This window comes from Scomber japonicus, chromosome 22 (assembly GCF_027409825.1).
Source record: "Scomber japonicus isolate fScoJap1 chromosome 22, fScoJap1.pri, whole genome shotgun sequence".
Lineage (NCBI taxonomy): Eukaryota > Metazoa > Chordata > Actinopteri > Scombriformes > Scombridae > Scomber > Scomber japonicus.
This window is the reverse complement of record NC_070599.1, coordinates 5,445,606-5,470,375: the sequence shown is the minus strand read 5'-3', so window position 1 is coordinate 5,470,375 and position 24,770 is coordinate 5,445,606. Positions and strand designations below refer to the sequence as shown.

The following is a 24,770-nucleotide window of genomic DNA, read 5'->3' as shown; positions in this document are numbered from 1 at the left end:
GAAGTCCTTAATATGAACTGATTGTATTGAGACATTTTCATCATATTCCACATGGTTAAATCCTGACGTTAAATCCTGATGTTTGGGTCTTTGAGCTGAGTTGTAGGAATAGTGTAGCTTTCTATTTCTCAAGTAAAGGCAATCTCTTGTTGGGATGTTGCACAACTGCTAAACGCATGTAGGGGATCAAGCTTGTGCATACAGGGATTACAGTGGACTCAAAATTGACAGAGAATGTAGAATGAAGCCAAGTTTGGAACATCTGATGTTTTCCATTTGTCTGCATTCACGTAAACTAACCTGGAACTTCCAAATTTCACATTTTCCCTGTAATTGTGTAAGAATCCAACTCTCCCACCCTTTTATCCTTGTGTAAAAACTTCGAGGGACATGTTGGACACCCCTTTGTTCAGCGTTTGCACCATTTAACTTTAACTCACCAAGCCTTTCCAGAGGTTACGCAAAGCTAATAAAACAAACCACAACAATACGAGCAGGAATGTTTTCTCAGGAAGTGGACGGAATACTTTCCAGCGGCTGCTACCGGCTCCCTTACATCCGGTTCAGATGTCTGGCAACGTGTCTAGAATGAGATAATGCCCTGGGCTGATGGAGTAAACACCAGCAGAGTGGAAAGCCTGGTGGATGGATAATTGGTTGGATGGATTGAAGGATGCAGGAGGTGGAGATACATGAGTACACCCAGGTCATGTTCTGAATGAACAGTTTAAAAGCATTCTGGAGGAACAACAACAGGAGGTTCTTTGTAGAAACTCAGTGTTTTGAATGAGTATCGAAACTAGAATCTCATGAGGTTTTAACATATGTGTAATTAAACTGAGCAAGACTTGAACTGAGACTTCTTCAGACAGAACTGAGACTTGATGTGAGACTTGAATTGAAACTTTCCGATATACTTGAGACCTGATTTAGGACTTCCTCCAGCAACTTGAGACTTGACTTAAGGGTTTAATTGAATCTTCCTCAGAAAGATTTGAGACCTGACGCTTCTTCTTCCCTACTTGGCAGTTGACTTCCACTTGTCTTGAATGATTTGAGACTCAACTTCAGACTTATTCTCACACTCCAGACAATTGACTTAAGACTAGTCTCCAATGTCTTAAGATTTGCTTCAAATTTGCTGAAAAAGATTTGAGAATTGCCTTGAACTTGTCTGAAATCACTTGCCCCAAAAGATTTAAAAACTGCTTTGCCACAGAAAAAGCGATATATCATGCTGAATAGAGATGGAGACAGAAATCCTCACTCCCAGTCCTGAGTGGAGCTTCCCGTCAGCTCGTCTTTCAGCCCTTCAATATTTATACCTGTGTTGCCAGTTGGCACAGAGACTCCTCTCCTCACTATATTATAACTCAGTTACTTATGCAGCTCAGCAGCTGCACCCATAGAAGCTAAAGCTGAAGCCCATTCATCATGTATAGACCAAATACCAGCTGAAAGCATTGCATCCAATCATTTTTTTTATTGTTTTCATCTGCAGTGCAGTACTGTGGTGTGTATACCGCACAGGAACACAAAGGTACTGGACTACAAACTAGTCTCTAATGCAGCCAAACAATGTGTGCCTGAGAGCATTATATAAGGAAGAGGAAGACAGATTATGCTCTTTCCATCTTTTCCTTCATTACTAATGGAAACCGTCAAAGCTGACTTCCTCTTTACCCCATTCTTGTTCCTTTCACCTCTCCAATCTGTCTCCCCCTAATCCCTCATTCATTGAGGGCTAGTGCTGAAAGACAATGAGAGGTCGAAGAAATGAAGCAGAGCCGTTTGAGGAAGTCGGTGGATGTTGTTTCATCGAGCGACGATTGAAGTTCACTTTCAAATGTGCTTTTACAGAAAGTGTAGTGCAACCAAACAAGGTGATACATTCTTCACTTAGAATGAATTGTTTGTTTGTGTCAAACTTTCTTCTACACAATGTGCAATCCTTCATCAGGTGTTTAAATAACATGAAAGAAAAGTAAAGTCGGTGCTAGCATGAGCACAGCTTCCACTTTCCAAGTAGCATTCCTCTTTAACAGTAACATAGATCCTCCTGATTATTGAATGTTGTAAAAGAACATATGTCCAATACGCAACCAACATTATGAGTTGGAGAACATTTGCAGCCTACAGATAGTTATGACATGCTGCAGTCTGTAGTACACTATGATATTTAACAGTACATCTTCTAGCATCGCTGGCCAAGAACTGTTTTATCCTCTTTTGACAAAGTGAGAAGAAAGAGCCGCTAACCCTCAAAGAACTTCCTCTTTGTATGTTTTGCTGTGTTTATTTCCACCCTGACAGAAATTAAACAGTATCTGTATTAGACATTTCATTAAAATGTATCAGATGTAACAGCCTTGAACCCTGCTCTAAACCTAACTGAATGTTATGTTCAAGCAGCAATTCCATCAGTTTGTAACAATTTTATTTCCATGACAACGGAGGGTGTGTGTGTGTATGTGTGTGTGTGTGTATGTGTTATCCTCTCACTTGGGCCTGTGAGTGAGATCATGATGCAGCTAATTAGTCTTTTTGTCCTCAGACTCAGCTGAGGGGAACAGAATGTGCCGGGCTACACGCCTGCAACCAGATAAAACTCACCACCAATCCCAAGAGGGTTTGACCTTTTGAACTCTGGGTGTGTGTGTGTATGATTAAGTGTGTGTGTGTGTTGGGCGGTATACCTCTTGAACAACAGCATGTAGATGTAACTTCATACTAAATATAATACTAAAATCTCAAAAGATAAAGCATGACTGACTCTACTTTGAACTCTATTCTAGTTCTTCATGATTACATGCAACAGCAGTGCTAACAGGAATATTAGTACTTCTCAGGTTGCTGGTGTGAAGTAGGTATAAAGGTTGCACTGCAGTAGGGACGTGATTACAACATTTTCCAAGGCTAAAAAGCAGATTACTTCACAGGAAACTGATTTACTTCCATCTCTGAAGGCTTATCTCATGCACTGTGAAGCCACTTACATAATATGAGTGTACTCAGAGGGTTCTCACAGGAATTCAATGCGCTCTCGAATCTGCTTCCTCTATGCCGGAGGATCTCTGAGCACAGCTTGTGTTGCTTTTCCTTGAATTCAGCGTGTAAAATTTGGGGAGGAAGCTGCAAGACTTGAATGGATGGATGTGGTACAAATTTGTTTCTTGTTGTGACTTTTAAATAAAATAGGGCACATCTGCTTTACTTGTGTAAACACTAGGTGGAGGAAGAAATACTATAACGGTATAATCATGGTATAGACAGTGGGGGGTTCAAATGAGAGCCCTACCCCAATATTTTGTTTAAATGCACCTCCCACAATTCTATGATATTTATACAGTATACAAACATACATAGTTTTGAGGACACTGACAGTTTGAATTCACATATAAAGGACTAGTCTGTTATTTCTCAACAATAGTGGCTGGTACTTCTTGAGGTTTCTTCTCGTTAAAGGGAAAGAGTTTTTCCTTGCCGTTGTCACCAAGTGCTGCTCATTGGAGAATGTTGGGTCTATATATCTATATAACTAAAACTGAACTGAACTGAACTGAATTTATGTATATATGTAATTTGTAATACTGTACTCATTTCTATTTTGTTGGTTTGTCTCTCATCATCATCTGAAACACAGCGTTCACCACTGTAACAAAACCTTTAGTAACTAGCTTGTGAAGTATGTGGTACATTTAGCAGCTAAAGATCAAAGACATTTTTCTGAGGAATTAGTTTCCTCCACATCAATAATGGATTTACAAGAATAAAGTCACCAGAAACACGACCTTAAATGAAACTACTGGAAATAGGCAAGTTAGCTAACATATTACTCACATGTACTTCACAAGGCCATGAAATGTTAAATGTGGCATTTAGCTTGATGCGTAATTCTGCCCCCTGGTGGCCATTTAAAAGCCATTTGATGCACTGAAGATTTTTAGATTTCAACAAGTATAAGTACTGAAATCGCTCTAGAATTTTTAAGGAAGCTCTAGTATAATGAATTTTTAAACTGAAACCCCTAGTCAAGACACAAACATGCTCATTTATGTTGTGTATGTGCATGTCGTCTACTCAACTAACCAAAGAACAAGAAAATAAAAGATGCAGCATCCCACAAAGGAATCTAATTTGCATGTCATGTAAGACATAATTAGACCTAATCCAATTCAGCAGCCCTGAGCTTGTTCTGGAGTATTAAAACACACAGACACATGTGAGGAGGCCTGCCCAGTGTTAATGTCTAAAAGACAGATTACAAAATGTCTTCAATGTGTCTTTCCAACACACTACGCCCCCAGGAGACCTTATTTACAGACTCAATATGTCTTCATATGAAATATATATCGGCAGTGTCCTTACATGAGTGTGACCTTGACTCTACCTCATGTTTCACAATGACTCTCACTGTACATATGTGTGTGTGTGTGTGTGTGTGTGTGTGTGTGTGTGTGTGTGCAGGGTTAAATATACATGTGCTATGTGTTTTCTGCCATGAATGCAAGACCTTGACTGCAACTCATGTTTTACAATGACTTGCCATCCATTTGTGTTGTCTGTGTGTGTGTGTATGTGTGTGTGTGTGTGTGTGTGTGTGTGTGTGTGTGTGTGTGTGTGTGTGTGGTGGGATGGGCGTTGTGGATGGAGTGTGTCATCTATTAGTCTATTGCATGACCTTGACGATACAGTTTTCGGCCCGCTGCCATCGATTGCGCCAGCTATGAGACTCTGCGTGAAAATGGAAACTATCCAAGGTTGATACTTTTGACAGGTCAGTTAGACCTACCACAGTCCAGGCTCCCTCTGTTCTGGCCTAAATTGCAAGCAGGCATCTAATGAGGCAATAGGCAGGGGAGGTCTGTCTATTGTCTAAATCACTGGGCTGCATCACACCCATCTCATAAAACACTCTTGACTAGCTTGTGATGGTTTATGTTGTTTAAGCCTGACTTATCATTTTCATTACAGACTGGGTTAATTCCACTAGTTTAAATAACATTTACAATTTATTACAATGTTATTAGATGTCATTTTTATCTTTTATGATGACAATGTACTCCCTGAAATGATTGCTGTGATTTGAGAATATTGCAGCATCACTACGATGAAGTCAGATGGGTCAAGAAACTCAAGTAGTTAATCACAGGTTGTAAATTATTAGTTCAACTAGATTATATGAATCAATTCATTTGTAGGTAAAACTAAAACTGAGGAAGACAACATGGCCATGACTAAAAGAAGTACAGTAGGTACCAAAGTTGAACCAAGATGTCAGTCTGTTTATAATAGACAATTTGGAAATCCATGACAACAGAGCAAATGTGAGACATCGCAAAAACATCTACTTGATCAGAATTAGAATCAGACTGAATTGCTATGTTGTTTCACTTAATTGTTTCAGACTGACATCATGCTCATCCTAGCTGAATCATGTTTGGGAGGAGTGTTATTTTGACATCGACATATTAGTCCTGCTAACGTTATTTGCTGTCAATGCAGAAGCTGTCATAGTGGTTGCTAGGATTAGCTGTTTTCACAAAGATAGTTGTTTTTCTCTGTAACAACATGTACACTTACATCCAATCTCCTTGATGCTTGTTGCCATTTTTCAGTTACTATTTTTCTTTGGTTTAGCTAGCTAGCTGCATAGGAAGGTGATTCTTACCCATTTACAAAGCTCTGACCGGTCAAATGTTACTCCAATGGGCCAAAATAGCCATCACTGTAATAACAGGGCAAAAACAGGTTTGTAATGCCAGGTTTCATGTCCCATCAGATTTCTTTATTACAATTTTACTGGAGTATCAGATCTCAGCAATTCATTTAGTGGATACAACATATTATTATCAACAGAAAGGATGATCAAAACTACAAAAAGTGGTATGAAACTTAATTTCCTTTTAAATGTTGGATTCTTTACTGGAAATGTTTAGGTGTGCAGGAAATGTAGTTTGCTACCATTAACATTATACATGTATATCCAATACCGCCTGTTTATTAGAAATTTGAATATCGGGGTTGAGCGTAGCTCAGCGGGTAGCGCTCCCGCCCCATGTGTTGAGGTCTTATCCTGCGTGTCATTCCCCCTCTCTCTGCTTGTTTCCTGTCTATCTCCACTGTCCTGTACATTAAAGGCAAAAAAAAAGCCTGAAAAAATATATACTTTAGAAATTTGAATATCAGTTATCAGTGAGTCTGTGTTGTCTAGAAAGAGTTTTATAGACTTTTACAAAATCACATCCAGCCAATAAAAAGGTGCATCATGCTTCAAATAACTCCAAACTACAGTGCATATATGATATGCACAATACAGCCAGATTGCTCTTCCACTCCCTTCAAGTGTGCATGCATGCTCCCTTTCTCAGCATACACGTGTATGTGTGTGTGAGGTCAGCACTCCTGGCCCAATGACGAACGCACACACACACTCCCCCTGGCTCCGTTCTGGTCAGCCTGCTTCCAAGAAGGAGACAGTCCAATAGCCAACACCCAACTGAGAACATCACAACCATCTGCTATTATAACACCACTGATCTGACCGACAGGACCTCCACATGTGGCCAGCAGCGTCTATTTAACACACTAACTTCCAGGAAGAAACGTGCTCTAGCTGGGTAGTTGTGTGCAAAAACAATGCACTCCATAAATCTGTCAAAGCCTCAAAGGACAAATGATTAGTTGAAATAAACATTCAACTCTGTAATTTCACACTATACACAGTAAACAATGTCACTGAATTTACTGACAGACTGCAAATGTCTATATACACTCAATTATAGTCCTCATCTCCTCACATTAGTTGACCAAACAATGTCAACTGAACTCAATGTCAATTATTCGAAGGCCTTTCAGGACTTTTTGTCAATATTGGCTTAAAAGTCAAGTTTGACGAAATTCCATCTGCTGATGAAGACCATGTGATATAAGAAAGCTTCATAACAAGTCAGTACATGGATTTTGAGTTGAGTTGTTTAGTCAACAATATTCTGGTGCTGCTTTTGTTTGAAAGTGAACAGTACTGATGAATCTCAGCTGAGCAGCAGTGGAACTTTGGGAATTCATTGGCCATAAAATGCCTTCAAATATATTGATGCCTGTATATTGTACAGTGAAATCTCACATCTTGGATCAAATATGGGAGCGGCTATTCTTAAAAACCTGGTTAAATCCCACAACACCCACCATTGTTGATAGCTTCAGAGAATGCCCCAATGTAAGTGCCAAGGTCTACTTGCTAGCTTTCAGAGTTTTCAGTCACAGCTCACTGTCTTTGTTCTATGATGGTAGCTGGTTCAATAGTCACCATGACAACTATTTGTCATATACAGAGTGGAGATTATAATCAGTACTTCATGGAAAGGTTGGGCTTTGGCTTTGGATATGAACGGATGGGCATGGACTCCTACTCAAACACCTTGACCGACTCTCAATAAATACTGAGGCTCCTAGACTCTTAAACTCAAACCTTTGAGGTTTCAAATTCTCTTTCCCATCTACTGTTTCAAAAGGCCAATGAATGAGCATCCATGCTTGAAACACTGGTGAAAATCAACTAAACTTTGTGATGATAATGGTCAGTTCTTATTTTTTATCTCTTCCCCACTAATTCCTATCTGGGACAACAACAAAGTCTGGCAACATTCTTATTTACCATCTCAAGGCACAGAATATTTTAAGTAAAAAAAAAGCTTCTATATGTTTATTTTTCCAAATGACGTGGATGTGGCATTGAAAGTCCCTCTGACTTGGCAGACTACACCTACTTCATGAATAAAACTGTTTTCAGCTTTATAGAGAGGCAAGCAGAGTGCAATAAAAGCTACCACTCCTGTGTTTTTGGGTCTGAGCATTCTTGAACACATATGAAGTGAATGTGGTGTGTGAATGACAAAGAAGGAGACTGTGTGTGACATAAAGGAGCCTTCCCATGGCAACATTCCAGCTCTTAGACTCTACATTTATCAGTTTTCATGCAGGCTTGCCTGCATTAGGGTGTGACTGCATATTTTTGCATTTGAGTATTCCCCACTGTATTCAAATACTATTTGGATGATGTGATGGTCTTTCATAAAAGCAAAACCAGATTAGGGATAAAGGTCTGTCTGAGTTTGTTTTGTCGTTATGTCTGCAGCTCTCTGCTATTATGCTGTCTCATTGTCAGCTTAATGTGTCTGAGAAGCAGACATAACAATATATAGAAGCTGGGCCAGTTGGTACCTAAATAAAACACACTTCCTCAACCACTGCGATGATGTCTATGAAAGCTACCATGAAAACAGCAGTTAGTGCTCATCACATGCTCCAGTGCTTACAGCTGCATCACATTGTGGCAGAGATTTAGCAGTACACAGCCAACAGAAGTAAAAACTGAAAAAAAAAATTCTACACTCTGATGACATTACAACTACGCAGCTACATCTCATAGACCCCAACTATAATGGTTAAGGCTTTAAAGATATAGTAAACATTTTCCAAGTTCTAAGCTAATGTACATGTCTTGTCAACCAGTCTTTTAAGGTGGTATTGACATGGTGCACCTTTATTAATAAATGTGTGATTACCCAAATTACCATAAAGGAAGTCAGTAGGGGCTCACATCTCATTTTTGCCCCTGGGCCCACTAACAGATTCACAAGGCTATTCTTTCTTCATGTTGCTATAAACACTGAGGCTATATTTACTGTCAGCAGTCGAAGCTACCTTGATATTAGGCCAATGAACTGTGCAATGCTAAAGAGGCTACCATTAACTGATATTAATCCAGTCATCCTCTCTGATCGGTGTTAATTACACATAGCTAGCTAGAGTGTTGATGGTTCCTCACTTCAGACCAGGCACTGTTAGCCTGCTGGCTAACACCCAGGCTGGTTGTAATTGGCGCTAATACAGCAATACAGTCAGGGGTCAGGGGCTTGGTTCTGTTCCTGGTAAATCTTTGACAGAGTGCAGTTGGTCAGAGGTGAGAAAGACCTCAGCCGAGAGTGTGTTTATCATCTACAGTTCAAACACTGATATGGGACGATATTTCATTTTATTGTCAACTGACATCCATAACAGAGCATGCCTAAAGAAACTTCTAAGCGAGCACTACAGTATACTATATTGTACTTGGCTGCCGACGCCGAGTCAGATGTCTTCTCTTCTCTTTGATGTTCACGGTTTGAACTGAAGATAAAAACTCTTTGAGCTCCACTCCGCCTGCTAAGGTTTATTTTATTTCCATCCGTGAGCGTTAGATTCCTGTCAGTACACATCTGGATCTTTTAATAGCAAACAACCCAACCCAACTCCCCACCCTAACCTCACAATCCTGGCATAATAAGCACATTAAATTGCGCAAATGAGTTGGATATTCAATTAATGCGGTCAAGCTTTGGATTTATGGACAGGAGGAATGTTTTGTTGTTTTCTGTGTGAACTGGGTGGAGTGAGCAGCGCCCGTGCATAGCTCTACACAGTATTAATACAACTCCTGAATTAGCCAGCACCACGCTTCCTACTTAAGCCCTTCTGAAAGGAGGCCAAATAACTTCATCTGATGAAGAAAACATGCTCCCTGTTCCTTTAATCATGACCTTCCAATAACTGCAACATAATGACTTTCAAGTATTAACATCTGATGTATTTATATATGTGACCTGAGGCGTGTAATCATCACAATTTGTTCATCTCTATTTGAGTCAAAGCCAGTATCAAGCCATGACACACAGGATATTTTATACTAATCAGGCTGCTTTATTAAGCTGTAGAAATTAATAAAAGGAATAAATACATATAATGGCATGCATTGCTGTCTGTCAAAATATGTTCTTTATACAAGGTGGTAGTCGCTATTACTCTATTATACTTTAAGTTAATATCATATGTTCAAAGTTATCCTAGAGTAAAAGTAGATAAGTATACTCTAAATTGACTTAAGTATGAAAAGTAAAAGTACTCATGATGAGTCAATATGACATTGTTATATTAAATTATTCACTTAGTATTACTACTATTGATATAGCACTGACTAATATTGATATATAAGCATTTTAATATTGTACCTGGTTGAGGTCAATTTTGACAGTCTACAACAATGCATTGTATTTCATAAGCTCATTATAGGTTTTTGGTACTACCTATACTATATATACATATAAACATACATACATATATATACACATCATACTACTCAGTGCAACATGAAAAATATTGCCCAACATAATTACTAGTATTACCACTTTTATGAGTTGTGGTGCTCAAAGCATCCACCCAGTTCATATTCATTGGTCTTTTCCCTGTACCGATAATGTTCCTTTATGCTCTCAGATAAAATTTGGTAAGGAAATCTTCCTTCAGCAGCAAAAAAAGTAGTATAAATATTAGCTGGATATGATATTATGCTTTTCTCATGGAGCTGAAAGCAGCTGATCAATCATGGAGTTAAAGGATCGTTCCAGTTTATTACAAATTGATCCTTTACTGCATGTGGGTTTGTTTAAATCCTTATTGTCTGACTGCTCACTCTTCTTGCCTTGCCAGATGTAACAATCACAGCTTGGTGAGTACAATGCTGTTGTTGTTGACTCTCCAAAATGACAAAAATAATGTTTAAATTGTTATAAATATGAATTATCCTTATGGATCTGGCTCAAATATGCTGATTATTGCATTTGTAACGTAAGTCTATGTCATCACCACAAATGCATCATGACTCTGCTACTTCATCCCTTCTTAATAGAGCAAAAGATGCATGAGGAGCAGACAGAGGGGTGTAGGAATGTGCAGACAGGGAGTCTGCTGGTCAGTGTAAGATTAAAGGTGATAAACTCCAGGAAGCTGCCGACATTGTAGCGACCCCCGCCACTCCCCCCCTTCCCTCAGTCGCCTAGCAACTGTGGTGTGTGTTGACAACAACAGCGGTCTGACACAAGGCTAGCGCTGGGAGTCTGGGCTGGGAGGGGCGCAAACACACACTTCTATAAAGCATGATCACATGTTAAAAAAAATAAAATAAAAACCCAACACCTAGCAACAAACATAGAACACATTCAAGTTTCATGTGTCTGACACTCCCTCACACACACACGCACACGCACACACACACACACACACACACACACACACACGCACCCGCACACACACACACACACACGGTTAAACTTGACCCACCCACCATTATTGAGTGTTTCACTGTATTTCCTGTTATTGCTCAACTATCAATAGCAACGTCATTACAAACAACTGTACAACAGTGAAAATGAAATATTGGTCACAAAGGTGCATTACATTAACAAACCCCCCCCCCCCCCCCCCCCCCGCCCCCACCGTAAGTGTTCAGTAATGGCTGACTCATACTACAGCAATGGCCTGGTCACGCTCAAAAGTGGCACAGTGAAGTGGCACGCCTCCTCGTAAAACAGGTGGTGCTAGAAGCCTGGTGATGTAGTGACTCTAACACTGATCATTCACACACAGCACACATATTACCATAAACTGCTTGCTGATCATGTGGAGCAGTCCGTACTTGTTTGAAGAACAGTGGTTTATGAAAGATGTAAATACTGCAATATGTTAGCCAAAGCTTCCTCTGATAAGGCTCATCATATCCAAAAAAGGTCAACAGTGCTAATTCCTGCAGGTGCATTTACCTGTTTGTACATTTCTTTCTTTAGAAGCACTATTTTTATTTATCATGGACCTTGTTAGTGACATGTGTACTTGTAAAATATGAATTTTTTCTCCATATCACTGCATTCATGACTTCTAAAAGTCTGTATTGGTATTATTTCAACATGCTGTCTTTTTTAGTTAGGCTACAAGGTTATTTGGTTAGTGTAATTTTCATGTAAATCTTCTCCATATTATTAGCTTCACAGTATCTCTTCTCAAAGGTTCTTAAAGGTATTTTCACCATGAAAAAGCCACATTAGTGTCTTTTATTCTTCAAAATGCTTCTATCAGAAAAATCTAAAAAAAATCTGTATTTTTGTTTAATGATTCATATTAACACATTGTCTCTTAAAGTCCAATCCAAAGACCATTAATATGTTCTTCATTACAAAATAACAAATGAGTCCCTTTACTCCCAAAGCTCTTAATTAGCACAGTTCCCTAATCCAAAAGTGAGCCACATTAGTCTTTTTCTACTCACAAAAGTTCACATTTCTGTTTTTTCTAAAGGGGTCCATGATAACGTTCATTTATTCATAAAAAATCCATTTGAGCGTATTTGGTCTACAAATTACAAAAAGGCACATATTGGCACAAAACCTCACAAACTGGGTTTTGGGTTTGATCTGACTGTACAAAAGGGGGAAAGTGAACTGAACTGTACCTTTACAGGCAAAACACTTGATATGGAAGTGTTTGTTCTGGACTCGGAGTGCCTCTCCTTTGCACGGCTTCCCACAGTTCTGACAGGGGATCGGGCCTCCTCCTCTTCCTTGCTTCTGCTTCTGCTGCTCCACAGGGCTGTGGACAGGCTGCGGCTGGAACACTGCAGGAGACACAGACAAAGACACGGAGAACACAACTTAGGATCTTGTTCAAGCGGGACAATATATGTACAATGCACACAACCAATTATGAGTACAACCAAACTGACATTTAAAATTAGTTGGATTTGGTGATAGATCAGGTAAGTTTCTGAAGACAGAGACAGTGTGGTCAACCTTTCCTTCTACACATACCAACATGTGAATAATATCTATATTATAGACAGAATAGCATAGCAAAGATAAAAATATAAATTATAAATGTCCATTTATTTCTGGGCAGTCTTAATATATGCTTTCCGTTCTGATGTTGGTCACTGATTATGCTTTTAAGTCATTAGTGGCATCTCATTTGACTGTGCCACATAACTCTGTGTTTGGACAGTCACTCCAAACAAGGGTGAAGTGGTACAATTGAATTCATCTCAAACAGAAATTACATTAGTAAGATTTAAAGGCTGTTCCACCACAAAAAGACAACTACTGTGTGAACATTACTGGCCTGAAAATATATAATAGCAAGTATCTTTGCTCCAAGAATATCTGCATCAATTCTAGCCTGATATTAGTGACTCATATTCATACACAGGATGTTTGACACATTTGAGTCATCAAATCCAAATTTTTTTTTACTTAAATAAACACACATATCTTATTTTTGAAATGTCATTCATGTAGTGAAATGGTTCTTTAATCCAGAAATATCCAAGTCATGTCAGAATGTCAGATAGAGACAAGACATGAAAACAATATTCTTTATTTATTTATTTTCTTTAAATCACACACATTTCTATCACTTCAGTGGACATTGCATTGTCATACACACCACTAATTCACAGGAACCCTACTCTAACACCCTAATCCCTTTACCCTAGCTATGACCTAACATTACCTATAACCATGAACCATCACTTAACCCTCAAATGTAAATATTACATTGGGTACCAAAGAGGAGGCGAGTCCCCACAATGCGACAGAGTACATAGTGTCCCACTATCTCTACAATGTGAGGATACTTGTCACAAACACACAAACACACACAATAGAAAGCCTACAAAATCTAAACAATGATGCTGGATGCACGTCATAGCTTTGACAAGGTATCAATCATTTTCCTAGCAGTTAATCTCCTTTGTTCCACACAGGAAAAGGGGAGTGTGCCAAGAAAAATATGATGTCAACATCAGCAAGGAAACACTACTGTATGTAACTGTAACATAGTAGAAGAACATCCCTGAGGTATCTGTGATGATGCAACACAAGAAGGCAAACACACTCCATTAAAGCCTGATATCTCCATCCTATCAGTATCATCATATCCCTGGCACAATATGCTCACTAACTAATCGGCCTTTCAATAGTGACTGGGGCATAAGCTGAATAAAAGGCCCTTTGTCTTCCCAGGAAACATTTGTGTCGTCCGACCGGTTTTATTGGGACTCCATGGTTACCAGTAATTTGTCTTGGAAAGGGGAGTTCATCAAATGAATTGATTTAAAGAAAAAGACGAGAAGAGAAGGAAGCATGGGTATAATCACTCTGAGCCAAACCAAGCTGCTTTCTGGAAACTTACCACACAATTTTTTTAGGTGGACATTCTTCTTCTTCTCTAAGGTTTGCTCTATTCATTGGGTGTTTATTGGGTGTTTTATTGGCACAATATTTTGACTAAGACTAAGTTAAAGCTACAATGTTTTTCTTTACTTCATACTGCGAAAAAAATAAAAAGCACATTTTATAGCAAAAGTAACACCCTGACTCTCCCTATAAAGTTAAAGTCATGTAGACTACAGACTGTTTCACTTGGGTGGTTTTTGTTTATGTAATCAAAGGAAGTAACTTCCGTTTCCCATATTTGAGTTGGATTTAAAAGATGGGTTCACAATGTTTTAGTCTTAAAACTTTAGCGAGAAGCCCAAAGGAACATTGAAACAGGTTTAATTATCTTGTAATCATTCCTTCTTATCTGCTCACACTGGCCATTCACAAGATCCATTTCTAATGAACTTCTATGTGATGGAGGACACATCCAGAGTCCTCCTTCTTTCCAAAGTCTAAAGGCATTAAATGAGTCTTCAGTAGTCAGACAAAACTTTTTTTTTCAAAATTATGCAGTTTCAGTAAAATTTTTACAAAATTAGATGCAACATGTGAATCAGTCAGCTTCAGAGGTATTGGTAGGTGTTTCTTTTTTTCGTTCTACTTTTGATAGTCCCTTGCTGTTTCTTCTTGCTTCCAGTCATCATGCTAAGCCAGGGTAACCATGTATGTACCTTACCTTCACACAAACAGTATATTAGGCTAATATCCAGGGTAACAGATTACATGTAAGGTTGTTACGTATTTAAAATATAAAATAGGAGTAACTGTATTCTGTTATAGATACAGTTTGAATTGGTGTATTCAGAATACAGTTACTTTCTTAAAAAAGATTACAATAAGATTACTTTACTGCACCACGCAGGTTGCACTGTGCAAATCAATGCGCTAGAGCACTTTCTGCAACACCAAATGACAATTGCAGATAACGACATGAACGAAGAGGAGGAGGACAAAAATGCCTTTTTGGCATGGAAATACAGAGAACATTTTACCTACACACCTGGTAAAGAAGGTCACAACACCAAAGTGCAGTGCAAGCTTTGCTTACCATCGAAACTCGACATTTGATTTGAAGAAGCATCTTGAGTTAAGTTGGCTCATTAGCGTTAGCTAGCCTGACAAACAACCTGGCAACTATTAAAGGAGAGCCCCCTCCGGCGGGGGCAACAGCGCCATAAACTAAAAACGTCTCAAGGCAGTTAAACAAGCGCAAATATAGTCATATGACACCATGGCTCGCAGAATAAACTGTCAAAGAAAAAATCGAAACTTCCCATTGTGAATTTACAACTACAAATTATGTAATACCTTCGCTGTTTTTATGGTTAAAAGTTGTGTCTGGTCGCATAATATTCCTTGTAACAGCTATTCCAATGTCATTGGATCATTTTGAGTCGATTCAAACCAGTTTGCATTTATTTACATGGCATGGAGGATGTATATATATATATATATATATATATATAGCCTGCCTCGTCTTTGTCTCCATCTAATGGTTGAACTGTGCTATTGTGACAGATTTAGCCAACTGCATGACTTTCTAGAGGGCGTGACCTTACTGCTGGAGCCCAATTTTTTCTTCATTCATCAATATTTATTAATAAAAAAATGTATTTTAATTTCTGAGCTGTGGAAATTAATAAAGGTAAAAGAAATTGAAGAATGTTGACTCTTGGATGCCATTTTTCTTTAAATTGTATCAGTTGCAGGACAAATCGTACCACATTTGTGTTTTGTGTATTTGTATAACTTTTTCTCTGAAGACAGGAATAAGATCGTTCTCTAAAGCAAGTGTTAACTAAAATCAGTGTCCCAGATAAACACGTTCAACTATAAGATTTTGAAGTAAGCTAAAAGTAATCCAAAAGTATTTAGAATACATTACTTTACTTGAGTAATCCAAGGGAATGCATTACAGATTACATTTTAGGACATGTAATCAGTAATCTGTAGGGGAATACATTTTAAAAGTAACCCTCCAACACTGTTAATATGAGTCTTTTAATATCACACTGGTCTTTGGTCTCTCTGCCTAAAGACCAAACCAAATCTACAGAATTTCAAACAAGGGATCCTTCAACATTTCTGTTTCAGTCACAAGAAAGCTGGATTTAACAACAAATGAGTCACTTTATTCCCAAAGACATGTTTCAAGTTCTAAGTGGTCTTTGAACTTGAAACATGGTTAGAAAAAATCTGACACTATAATGACTATAATCACATACAAACTGTCACCATGCAAATTAATAATAGCCAGTAGTGGCATTCTGGACACTGGCGATCTCAGCCTCATGCTGACTATTAGACACTTTGTCTAAAGCCATGTCACATTTCCCAAGCATGATTTACACCATGATACTTAAACAGTGGGCCCACTGAAAGATGTGTTAAAGACATTTGCTTGTGGGTCGGCCTCAGGGACTTGGGGTTAGGGCCATGACCGTGAACCACAATGCCCCTAATTCAAGTTCAATTGAGGCTGATGGATGTCATTTTTCATGTCCCTCTCCCCTCATTTCCATTCATATTTTTGCTATGTTATCTGATAAATAAATATCTGTTAAATATATAAAGAAAAAGACATGGGCTTGCACAAGATGCAGTGTGTTTGTGGATAACATCTTGTGTGTTTTAATTTAGGGGTGTCTCGATTTCTAGTTCTCCCCCACACACAAAGAGGCAATGGCCCATTTTTGACCTGCTTGGCTGGGTTCATATCTGACAGGGGAGTAAAAACAGCCACCAGACCATGTCCATGCAGACCTACAGTAGCACCACATTCTTCAGCAAGTTTTACAAGGACCTCTCACCCACAGTAGGGAACAAGGCCATTTTTCAGTTTTGTAGTGTGTGTCTGTGTGTCCAAGACAAACCCAGTCTCCAAAACCTTCTTAGATCTCCTTAGGATGATAACTTTTACATCATGTTATTTATCTAGGCTTCCTTCCAGGGTTTCAAATGTATGATCCCCAAATCAGTTTTGATTCAGATAAAAAGTGGATATGTCAAGTTCTCAGACAAAAGGGTAAATTGGTGATACTGAGCATTCTTGAGGTCAGCAAATATAATCAAAATAGAGAAAGGAAATTCTTCATTGAGTTTTCTTTGGAAGATGCTGAAGTCCACCAAGCTGTTTTCATTCAGTCCATATGTCTAGATTAGAATCTGATCTCTCACTTGAAAATGTGCTGACTCTCAAATTGAGTAAAGACAGGAATAGAAATTTTGGACAATCTTACATGGATCCTATTGTAAGTAGGAGGTGGGACTTTATTGAAGCTACCCGTGTTGAGAGTACATGTGGGCATGCTAACCAATAAAGACAAGAATTTAGGAGGGGAAAGTCTTGAGTCCTCGTAAAAAGGTCTGAGAACAAGTTGATTGCAACCATCTGGAAAAGACAACAGTCCAAAAGTGAGAAAGGGTTGGAAAGAGGGTAGGCAGCAGGGAATGGTAGTCACAGGGGAGCAGGGAGGGGTTCTGCCTCTTGATCTAACCCAGTGTGCATTGCTGCACCCTTGCACCTGTTGGGGGGGATCCAGTGTCTTTACTTCCTCTTCAAACAGCAAATAGAAAAGGGGGGTGGGAATGTGGACAAGACAGGATGAGGTGATCTTTTGAGCCAGAATCCAGAAAGTTGTTCCAGACATTAAGGCATCCACTAACCAAGACACTGTGATCAGGGTCCAATCATATGTCAGTTATGGTGGCGAGCAGTCAACTGTACAGTTAATTAATAATGAAAAAAATACTGGTCCACTCAAGCATCTTTTTTCAAACACTGCCACAAAATGTCTTTCCCAGATTTGAAAAGAGTCACCCGACCATCTTTGCCACTAGTCACCTACAGTAGTCAGTGAGGAACAAATCAATTAATAAAAGTGCACCAATGAAGTTCAGGTCCCTGCTAGCAACAAGTAGTAAGGAGGACAAAGGTTAAGACCTCAATGATCTAACAATTTAGTGCTCATGAACAATGAAAGAGGTTTTGAGGGAAAAGACAAAGTAGAGAAAAAGTAGGGCTTTTAAGAGGTCAAACAGAGAAAGTAGGGAATGGAAATTAATTTGGACAAGGGTGACATTTGGTACTTGTGGAAGTAATGAGTCTTCTTTCTATGATGAAGGACACAGAGTGACTGTGCTGTGCTGTGCTGTGCCTAGCAAAATGTAGAGGCCTTCCACCTCCATCACCACCCCACCCCCGATGCCTGCCAGTGCCCTGTCTTCTCCGAGCCCAGTTGTCCATATCATCAATCAGCCTTTATGGTGTCTGTTCTCTGGCTGACAGCCACTACTGATGCCGTTGTCCTAAAGGTTGCAGCCAGGCAGGCAGCTATCTGAGCAATGCAACACTACATGTCTGTACTGCATACAGTCACACCACTGGAAGCCTCTGGGAACACACATTGACTGTTGAAGGAGGTTTGTGGTTTACCACCTGCACCATGGTATACCATGCAACTGTCCTTACATGGGCATGTCATATTTAGCATATTACATCTTATGCACAGTCACTGACAAAAAATGATAAGGTATACATGCAATATGTTGCTCAAAGACACTTTAAATATATGAATGCTATAAGCTTTTTAGCACCAAGTTGGAAGTTCTGTAATTTAAAAAAAAACCCCAACAACCTTCAAGGTTAGGCTACAACATAGATAGGTTTTTAAGGTACATATACATGTAATAAAGAACTATTAACTACTACACAGTGGAACACACAAGCAGCTATATCTCAAATGCTTTTTCAAGAAGCCATGCTAAAGCACCTTCTAAAAATAGAGTGTTCTCTCAACTCATGGGGATCCCATGGTGCTCTGCAACATTCTTGGTGTGAACCATCTGCAGAGGCGGCAGGGGTGGGCAGGGGATCAAAATGCTCGTATTACCATGGGAGAAGTACCTTGTGGTGGCCAAGCTATTGACCTTGGGGACTCTCACTTTCTCATGAGACAACACATTAATATACCCCAAAAGATGTAGATTACCTCATATGGTAAAGCTAGTAAATTCTACAGAGTTAAATATTATTTGGTTTGGATATTGGTTCTATATGGTATAATATTGTCTTGCCAAAATACTGTAATGTAGACAATAAGCTTCTATGATGTTTATGCTAATATCTGAATTTATAAGTGCAATATATGCAAGCATGGAAATGTAATGAGATATCCCCTTTACATGGTGTTTGCATGGTCCATCAGGTTTTGATTCAGGTTAGTATCACATTTATGACCAGCTGACGTGACCAATAAAGGTGAATCTATGCAGAGAAAAGTGCATGAATAGCAGATTTCAGCCCAGGAACACGGCACATCAGGAATCTGCAACACTTTAAAGACCTATTAAACGAAAGAAAGGCTAAAGTGAAGGGCCTTGTGCCCAGATAATATGATTAACAACATGTGAGGACTTCTCAAAATCTGCTGACACCTGGACTTACCTTTCTACAGCATTACCTCACTGCTCAGGAGTTTCCCGTCTATCCTCCCAACAGAAAGCCACTCCATATATACCTCTAATGTTTATGTGACTAAAATACACATGGACTAGACACTATGAATGAGTTATGTTTTTTCCTGCTCTCCTAAAACCCGACATTCACCTGTGCACACATGCAACCTGACCTGAGCAGCATCTGATCTCTGACCCTGAGTTAAAGCACTACAGAAAGCTAACCTCTGACCTCTTTGGCAGATGACACCATGGCACCCTCGTTGGCTCAGGCCTTATACAGAAAGAGGCATGTGATATAAACAGAGAAGTGTAGGAAACTAACTAGGAAATTAAGTTAGCTCATTTCCTGCAGAGAACACAGTAGGAGGCTTATTTTGACACTGGAATCTAGAATTTGATATGAGTGCTGCTACTTTCATCATTACTATTACTACTATTTATATTTGTAACCAGAACCTTTTTTAAAATGATTCAGAAATCTTATTGATAGTACAAAATGAAGCTAAAGTAGCTGCTAATGTGCTTTCTTATGAATATGGTCTTTGTGCAAAACATATGATTCCTGCCATTCCTGTGACAGATGACTCAGTGAATATTTCTTCCACGTGGATAACAAACACCGCCTACAGATATGATCCCACGTGTCATTGCAGCTGGCTCAACTGGAACACTTCCATCTATTTGCCTCAAGTCAAACCACTATGAGGCCTAATCAGCATATATAAATACCATTTCATTTCCTCAATTTCACATTTTCATATGTTCAACACCTTAACCAGGAATGCAGAATAACTTGTTTAGAACAAGCTGTTAGATCTACTTTATCAAAGCTACAATGGGATCCGACACCACATGACCTGAAGTATAAACACACTCTATCCACATACTACTGTGTACTTTTGGTCTGGGCTCCTTTGTGAACATAATGCTGCATCACACAATGATATTTTAGATGTGATTACAAGTTTGTGGTGAAGGTTTAGGGAAAGCCCTCTCTTGTTTGAATATGATAACACAATTGTGGAACAATTTAAACCACTTTTTTGTAGTTTTGGGACGTGACCACCCATACTTTTAGTGTACTTAATGGTAGATATGACCCCATATCAAAGAGACAATTTTGTTTATTATTGATTAATTTATTAATTTTTGTTCCAATAATAAAACAGTTAAACAACCTCCACGATTTCCAAGAGTTAAAGGTGATGTTGCTGTCTTTTTCCAACAATTTTCCAACTCAAAAATATTTGATTTAATTTGGTGATTGATACACTCAATGTTCAGCCCAATGTCATTGGCAATTACATTACATAGAATCCAGAATTCAGAGCAAATGCAGGAAGTGTCGAGTTTTTTATTTTGATTGTCAGCGTCAGGGTCATCCAATATCTTGTCTAGTGGTAGGATTGGGTGTTTTTGCATAAGTGATTAATCAATCATCAATATTATATTCAATCTCCTTTTACAATCTACACATCATGCTTAGTTTCATTGAGATCTACCAGCAAAGAGAAAGACAGAGAAACAAGGACAAGAGGAAGACAAACTCAGATCAGTCTGAGCCTGAGGATCTAAGTTATTTTTGGACAAAAATGAAGATGGATACAATGAGATGACAGAACACTGAAGACAGAAAAAAAAAGATAAGGCCTATATGATGCTGTCATCGCTAGCCTGAATGAAAGAGCAGTACAATAGTAGGGGTCATTTGCCTGGAGTAGTGTGATGCAGCAGAAAATCACAGCACAGCTCAGCAGATTACAGTGCATTTGAAGGATGATTTGCTTTAATAACAGTTAATAATCTAAGAAAGCTGAGTGTGGAGGAACACAAAGGGCAATGTACTGTAGGTGGAAGTAAAAAGACAGTGAGGGATTGGAGCTGCGTGTGTGTGTGTGTTTCGCAGGCCATTTATTTAAACCCAGAGAGAAACACCATGACTCATGAATAGAGCCTCTCTGTAGAAAGCATTGTGTCAGCTGTTTAAGCAGAGCTAGTGCAAAAACACTGGCATATGCCAAGCAGGTTTATCCCCTAGAGGGAGAGAGCCTAGTACAACAGCGGTTGGATTCAAACACACACAGCCCATTATCAACATTCACAGGACATGACTCTACCTTTAACTGCACAAAGATACTCATGCAGTCGCTAAGTGAGCACAGAATGACCTCAATGAATCAAAATGTTCCTGCTATTTAAGAAAAGGTAGTAAGTAAATGAATGTATTATAAATGTCAAAGTCATTGCCATAGTACATTGTGAAATGACTGAAAAACTATGAATTACCATCCAACACTGCAGTTTCCTTCAAACCACATGGTATTTTTAGCCTCTTTTAGCTCAATGTGATGCAACTGTTTCATCATACTATTCATAGGTTTAACATTAACATGATGAACTGTCCAGCGCTCCTGAAGGTCACATAAGTAAGTATGCTCTTTGGGGATTTATTGACATTTTAAACCTGCCACTGTCTGCCAATTGATTTGTGACTAATGACAAAAGAAAACAAGAAGATACCTTTTTATTTTCAGCTCTATATAAATATAACAGTCCTCAGGGATAGTGAACGGATGGATACACAGACGGTTTGTTTACTGGCAGGTTCCGAATAGTGACGGGCGTCGCTATGACTGCTGACGAGCAGCCAGTCATTACATCACATACCCAGGATACACTGTCCTTGGCTGGAACTGAGACACAGCCTGAAGTGGTATGTGTTTGTGTGTGCATGACTTTATGCATGTATTCATGAGCCTATTGACTGAAATGCCTAATGCCAAATGCCTCGACTTATGTGCATTCTATGTGCACATGAATGAAAAAAACATGACAAAAGATCAAGAATACTAGAAACAAGTGAATCATTTTAGTGTAAATGCCTAAATATAAAAATATCAACATTCCTACATGGACCATGTGTTTCTATATGTGTACTATATGTGTGTGGAAGCACGTGGCCTGTGTGTGTGTGTGTGTGTGTGTATGTTACATGTGTGTCCTCACCACCAGACTTTACAAGCTTCGTCACATTGAGTTGGCAGTGTACACGCCTCCCTGCTCTATACAAGTTACAGCCCTGCATTTAGAAACCAACACACACTGACAGCTTAACACTGGGCCGACTTTAAAAACGCTGTTGAGGACAAGACACTGCTGGGAGAGGAAATATGTGTGATGTGTTTATGAGAACTAACAGTGAATCTTCTTTTTACAGCCAGATGGAAAGGAGTCAGAAAGTACATTTACTCAAGTACATAAGTTGCACTTCTTAAGCACTCTTTGCTACTTTGTCTATTCTACTACACTTCCTCATGAAATGCTGTATAATTAGCATACTTTACTACTTTCATTTCATTTGATAACTATAGTTATTGGTTATGCTTTTTTAACAAGAAATGTAGAACAAAATCAGCATATATAATGTTAAAGCTTAAACAACCTAATAATATAAAAAGTAATATAATGTATTTGTCTTAATTTGGAGGCTTTGCAAAAAATGTTAATGGTTTTTAGAATGATAATTGCTTATTTGTGGATTAGACCAATACAAAATTCCAGTCTCACAGTGACTCTCTATGGAAATCCATACATACTACACAAACTATTACTGTGCAAATACAAATACAATACAAATAATAATTAGCAGGAATGCAGTGCTTTGACTTGTAATAGAGTCTTGTACATGGTAGTATTGCTACTTTACTTCTAAGTGCTTCCACCACTGGCAGGGGTTGATGATTGGAGCATGTCAATTGCATGAGACAAAGTGTACATGGATGCTGGTATATTGTTTTTTGCAAATCAAATTAGTTAAGTTACTGTAAATAGACAATATGGTACAAAATGTGCAGAAAACATTAAGTCCCCATTGGTATGCACAGCACATGCAGAGAAAATGAAAGCTGATTACACCCTAAAAGATAACTACACCCTTATTATGTAATACCAAAGACACTCCATAAATCACAATATTCATATCATAGTGATTTCTTCTCAGCAACTGGCCCTCACCCCTTCACGAGCAGCCTAAATGGCTGAGGTCCCAGTGTTAGAGATGCAGGCTTGGGACCAAGACAACAGTGCTGTTGCCAGGGATGTTGCAAGCAGGCTGCATATCAACCTGCAGCATAAGCATTCAGCCTGCTACTCCAGGCTTGTTGTTGTCATTCACATACGCACACTATGTTCAAACAGAAAGTACTATACAGTTCTGACTGTGGTTAGATAATAGGAGGCCTGTTTAGCTGTAGGTACTGTACAACTTACGTAGAAAAGCACACATGCTGCGAACACAAACACATTCATATGACCTACAGCTTTTAAATGATTTCCATATTAAGGAATTATAATATGTAACTATCTGTCATTGAACTACACATACCTATTTAAGATGAGAGAGCAAGTTGAATGGTAAACAGTAAGTCCTGTTTAGTAAAAGACAATCATTAACTACAAATCCCTCTGTGGCAGGTGAACACACCATATGAAGCTTAATAAAGGTTATAAAAGGTCATCATTACCTTTCTCCTCTGGCATTGTCACTCAGTTGTTTTCCCAAACTCGATATGTATTTATTTCCTTTAGTGATAATAATTATAGACGATATCCAAAAAATCTTTTCAGAGCCCTCTGATGGGGTTGCGACACATCCTCCGCACGCTCCACAGCTCTGGTGTAATCATAAATGGGAGCACAGAGTGAGTGCTCTGTCTGTCACTATCTCTGGAATGAGCTGTGGGTCATATGACTCCCTATGTCTCTCTCTCTCTCTCTCTCTCTCTCTCTCTCCCTCTCTCTCTCTCTCTCTCTCTCTCTCTCTCACCTCTCTGAGTTATTGCGGCTATCTGTTATAAATAGAAGCATGTGAAGCTCAAAGAGAATGACACCTCCTCCTGGTAATCTGTCACTGGGCGTGTCCCAGTCTAACCAGTGCACACCAAACTCAACTGACAGTCCAATGATAAGAAAATTGGGGTCCAGAGACAAGTAAAATCAGTCCCTCGAAAAACAAAGGTAATGACTTGCCTGTAAAAGAAAGTGCAAACCTAGCAGAAACTGATGAAGACAAAACAAGAGCTAAAAGGAGAGTGAATATTGGACACAACCACAACTCTAAATGAAAGCTAATGTATCTCTGGATGTGTAAATAGGCACATTAGACAGCTTAGCGAGGTGAAAGCAGGTCACATTTTTCTTTTTAAATTTGCTCTTTGTATGTAAGTG

At 38.9% G+C, this 24,770-nt stretch overlaps 1 protein-coding gene across 1 annotated transcript in view; it reads right to left on the bottom strand.

Annotated features, from left to right (window-relative positions):
- Positions 1 to 24,243, bottom strand: part of ablim2 (actin binding LIM protein family, member 2) — a 70,280-nt gene extending 46,037 nt beyond the window's left edge. The window contains exons 1-2 of the mRNA XM_053343003.1: positions 24,068 to 24,243; positions 12,323 to 12,484 (exon numbers count right to left, since the gene is read on the bottom strand). Of these exons, the coding sequence (XP_053198978.1) occupies positions 12,323 to 12,484; positions 24,068 to 24,083 (178 nt within the window). The 5' untranslated portion in view covers positions 24,084 to 24,243. The remainder of the gene's footprint in view (positions 1 to 12,322; positions 12,485 to 24,067) is intronic.
- Positions 24,244 to 24,770: the final 527 nt, after the last annotated feature.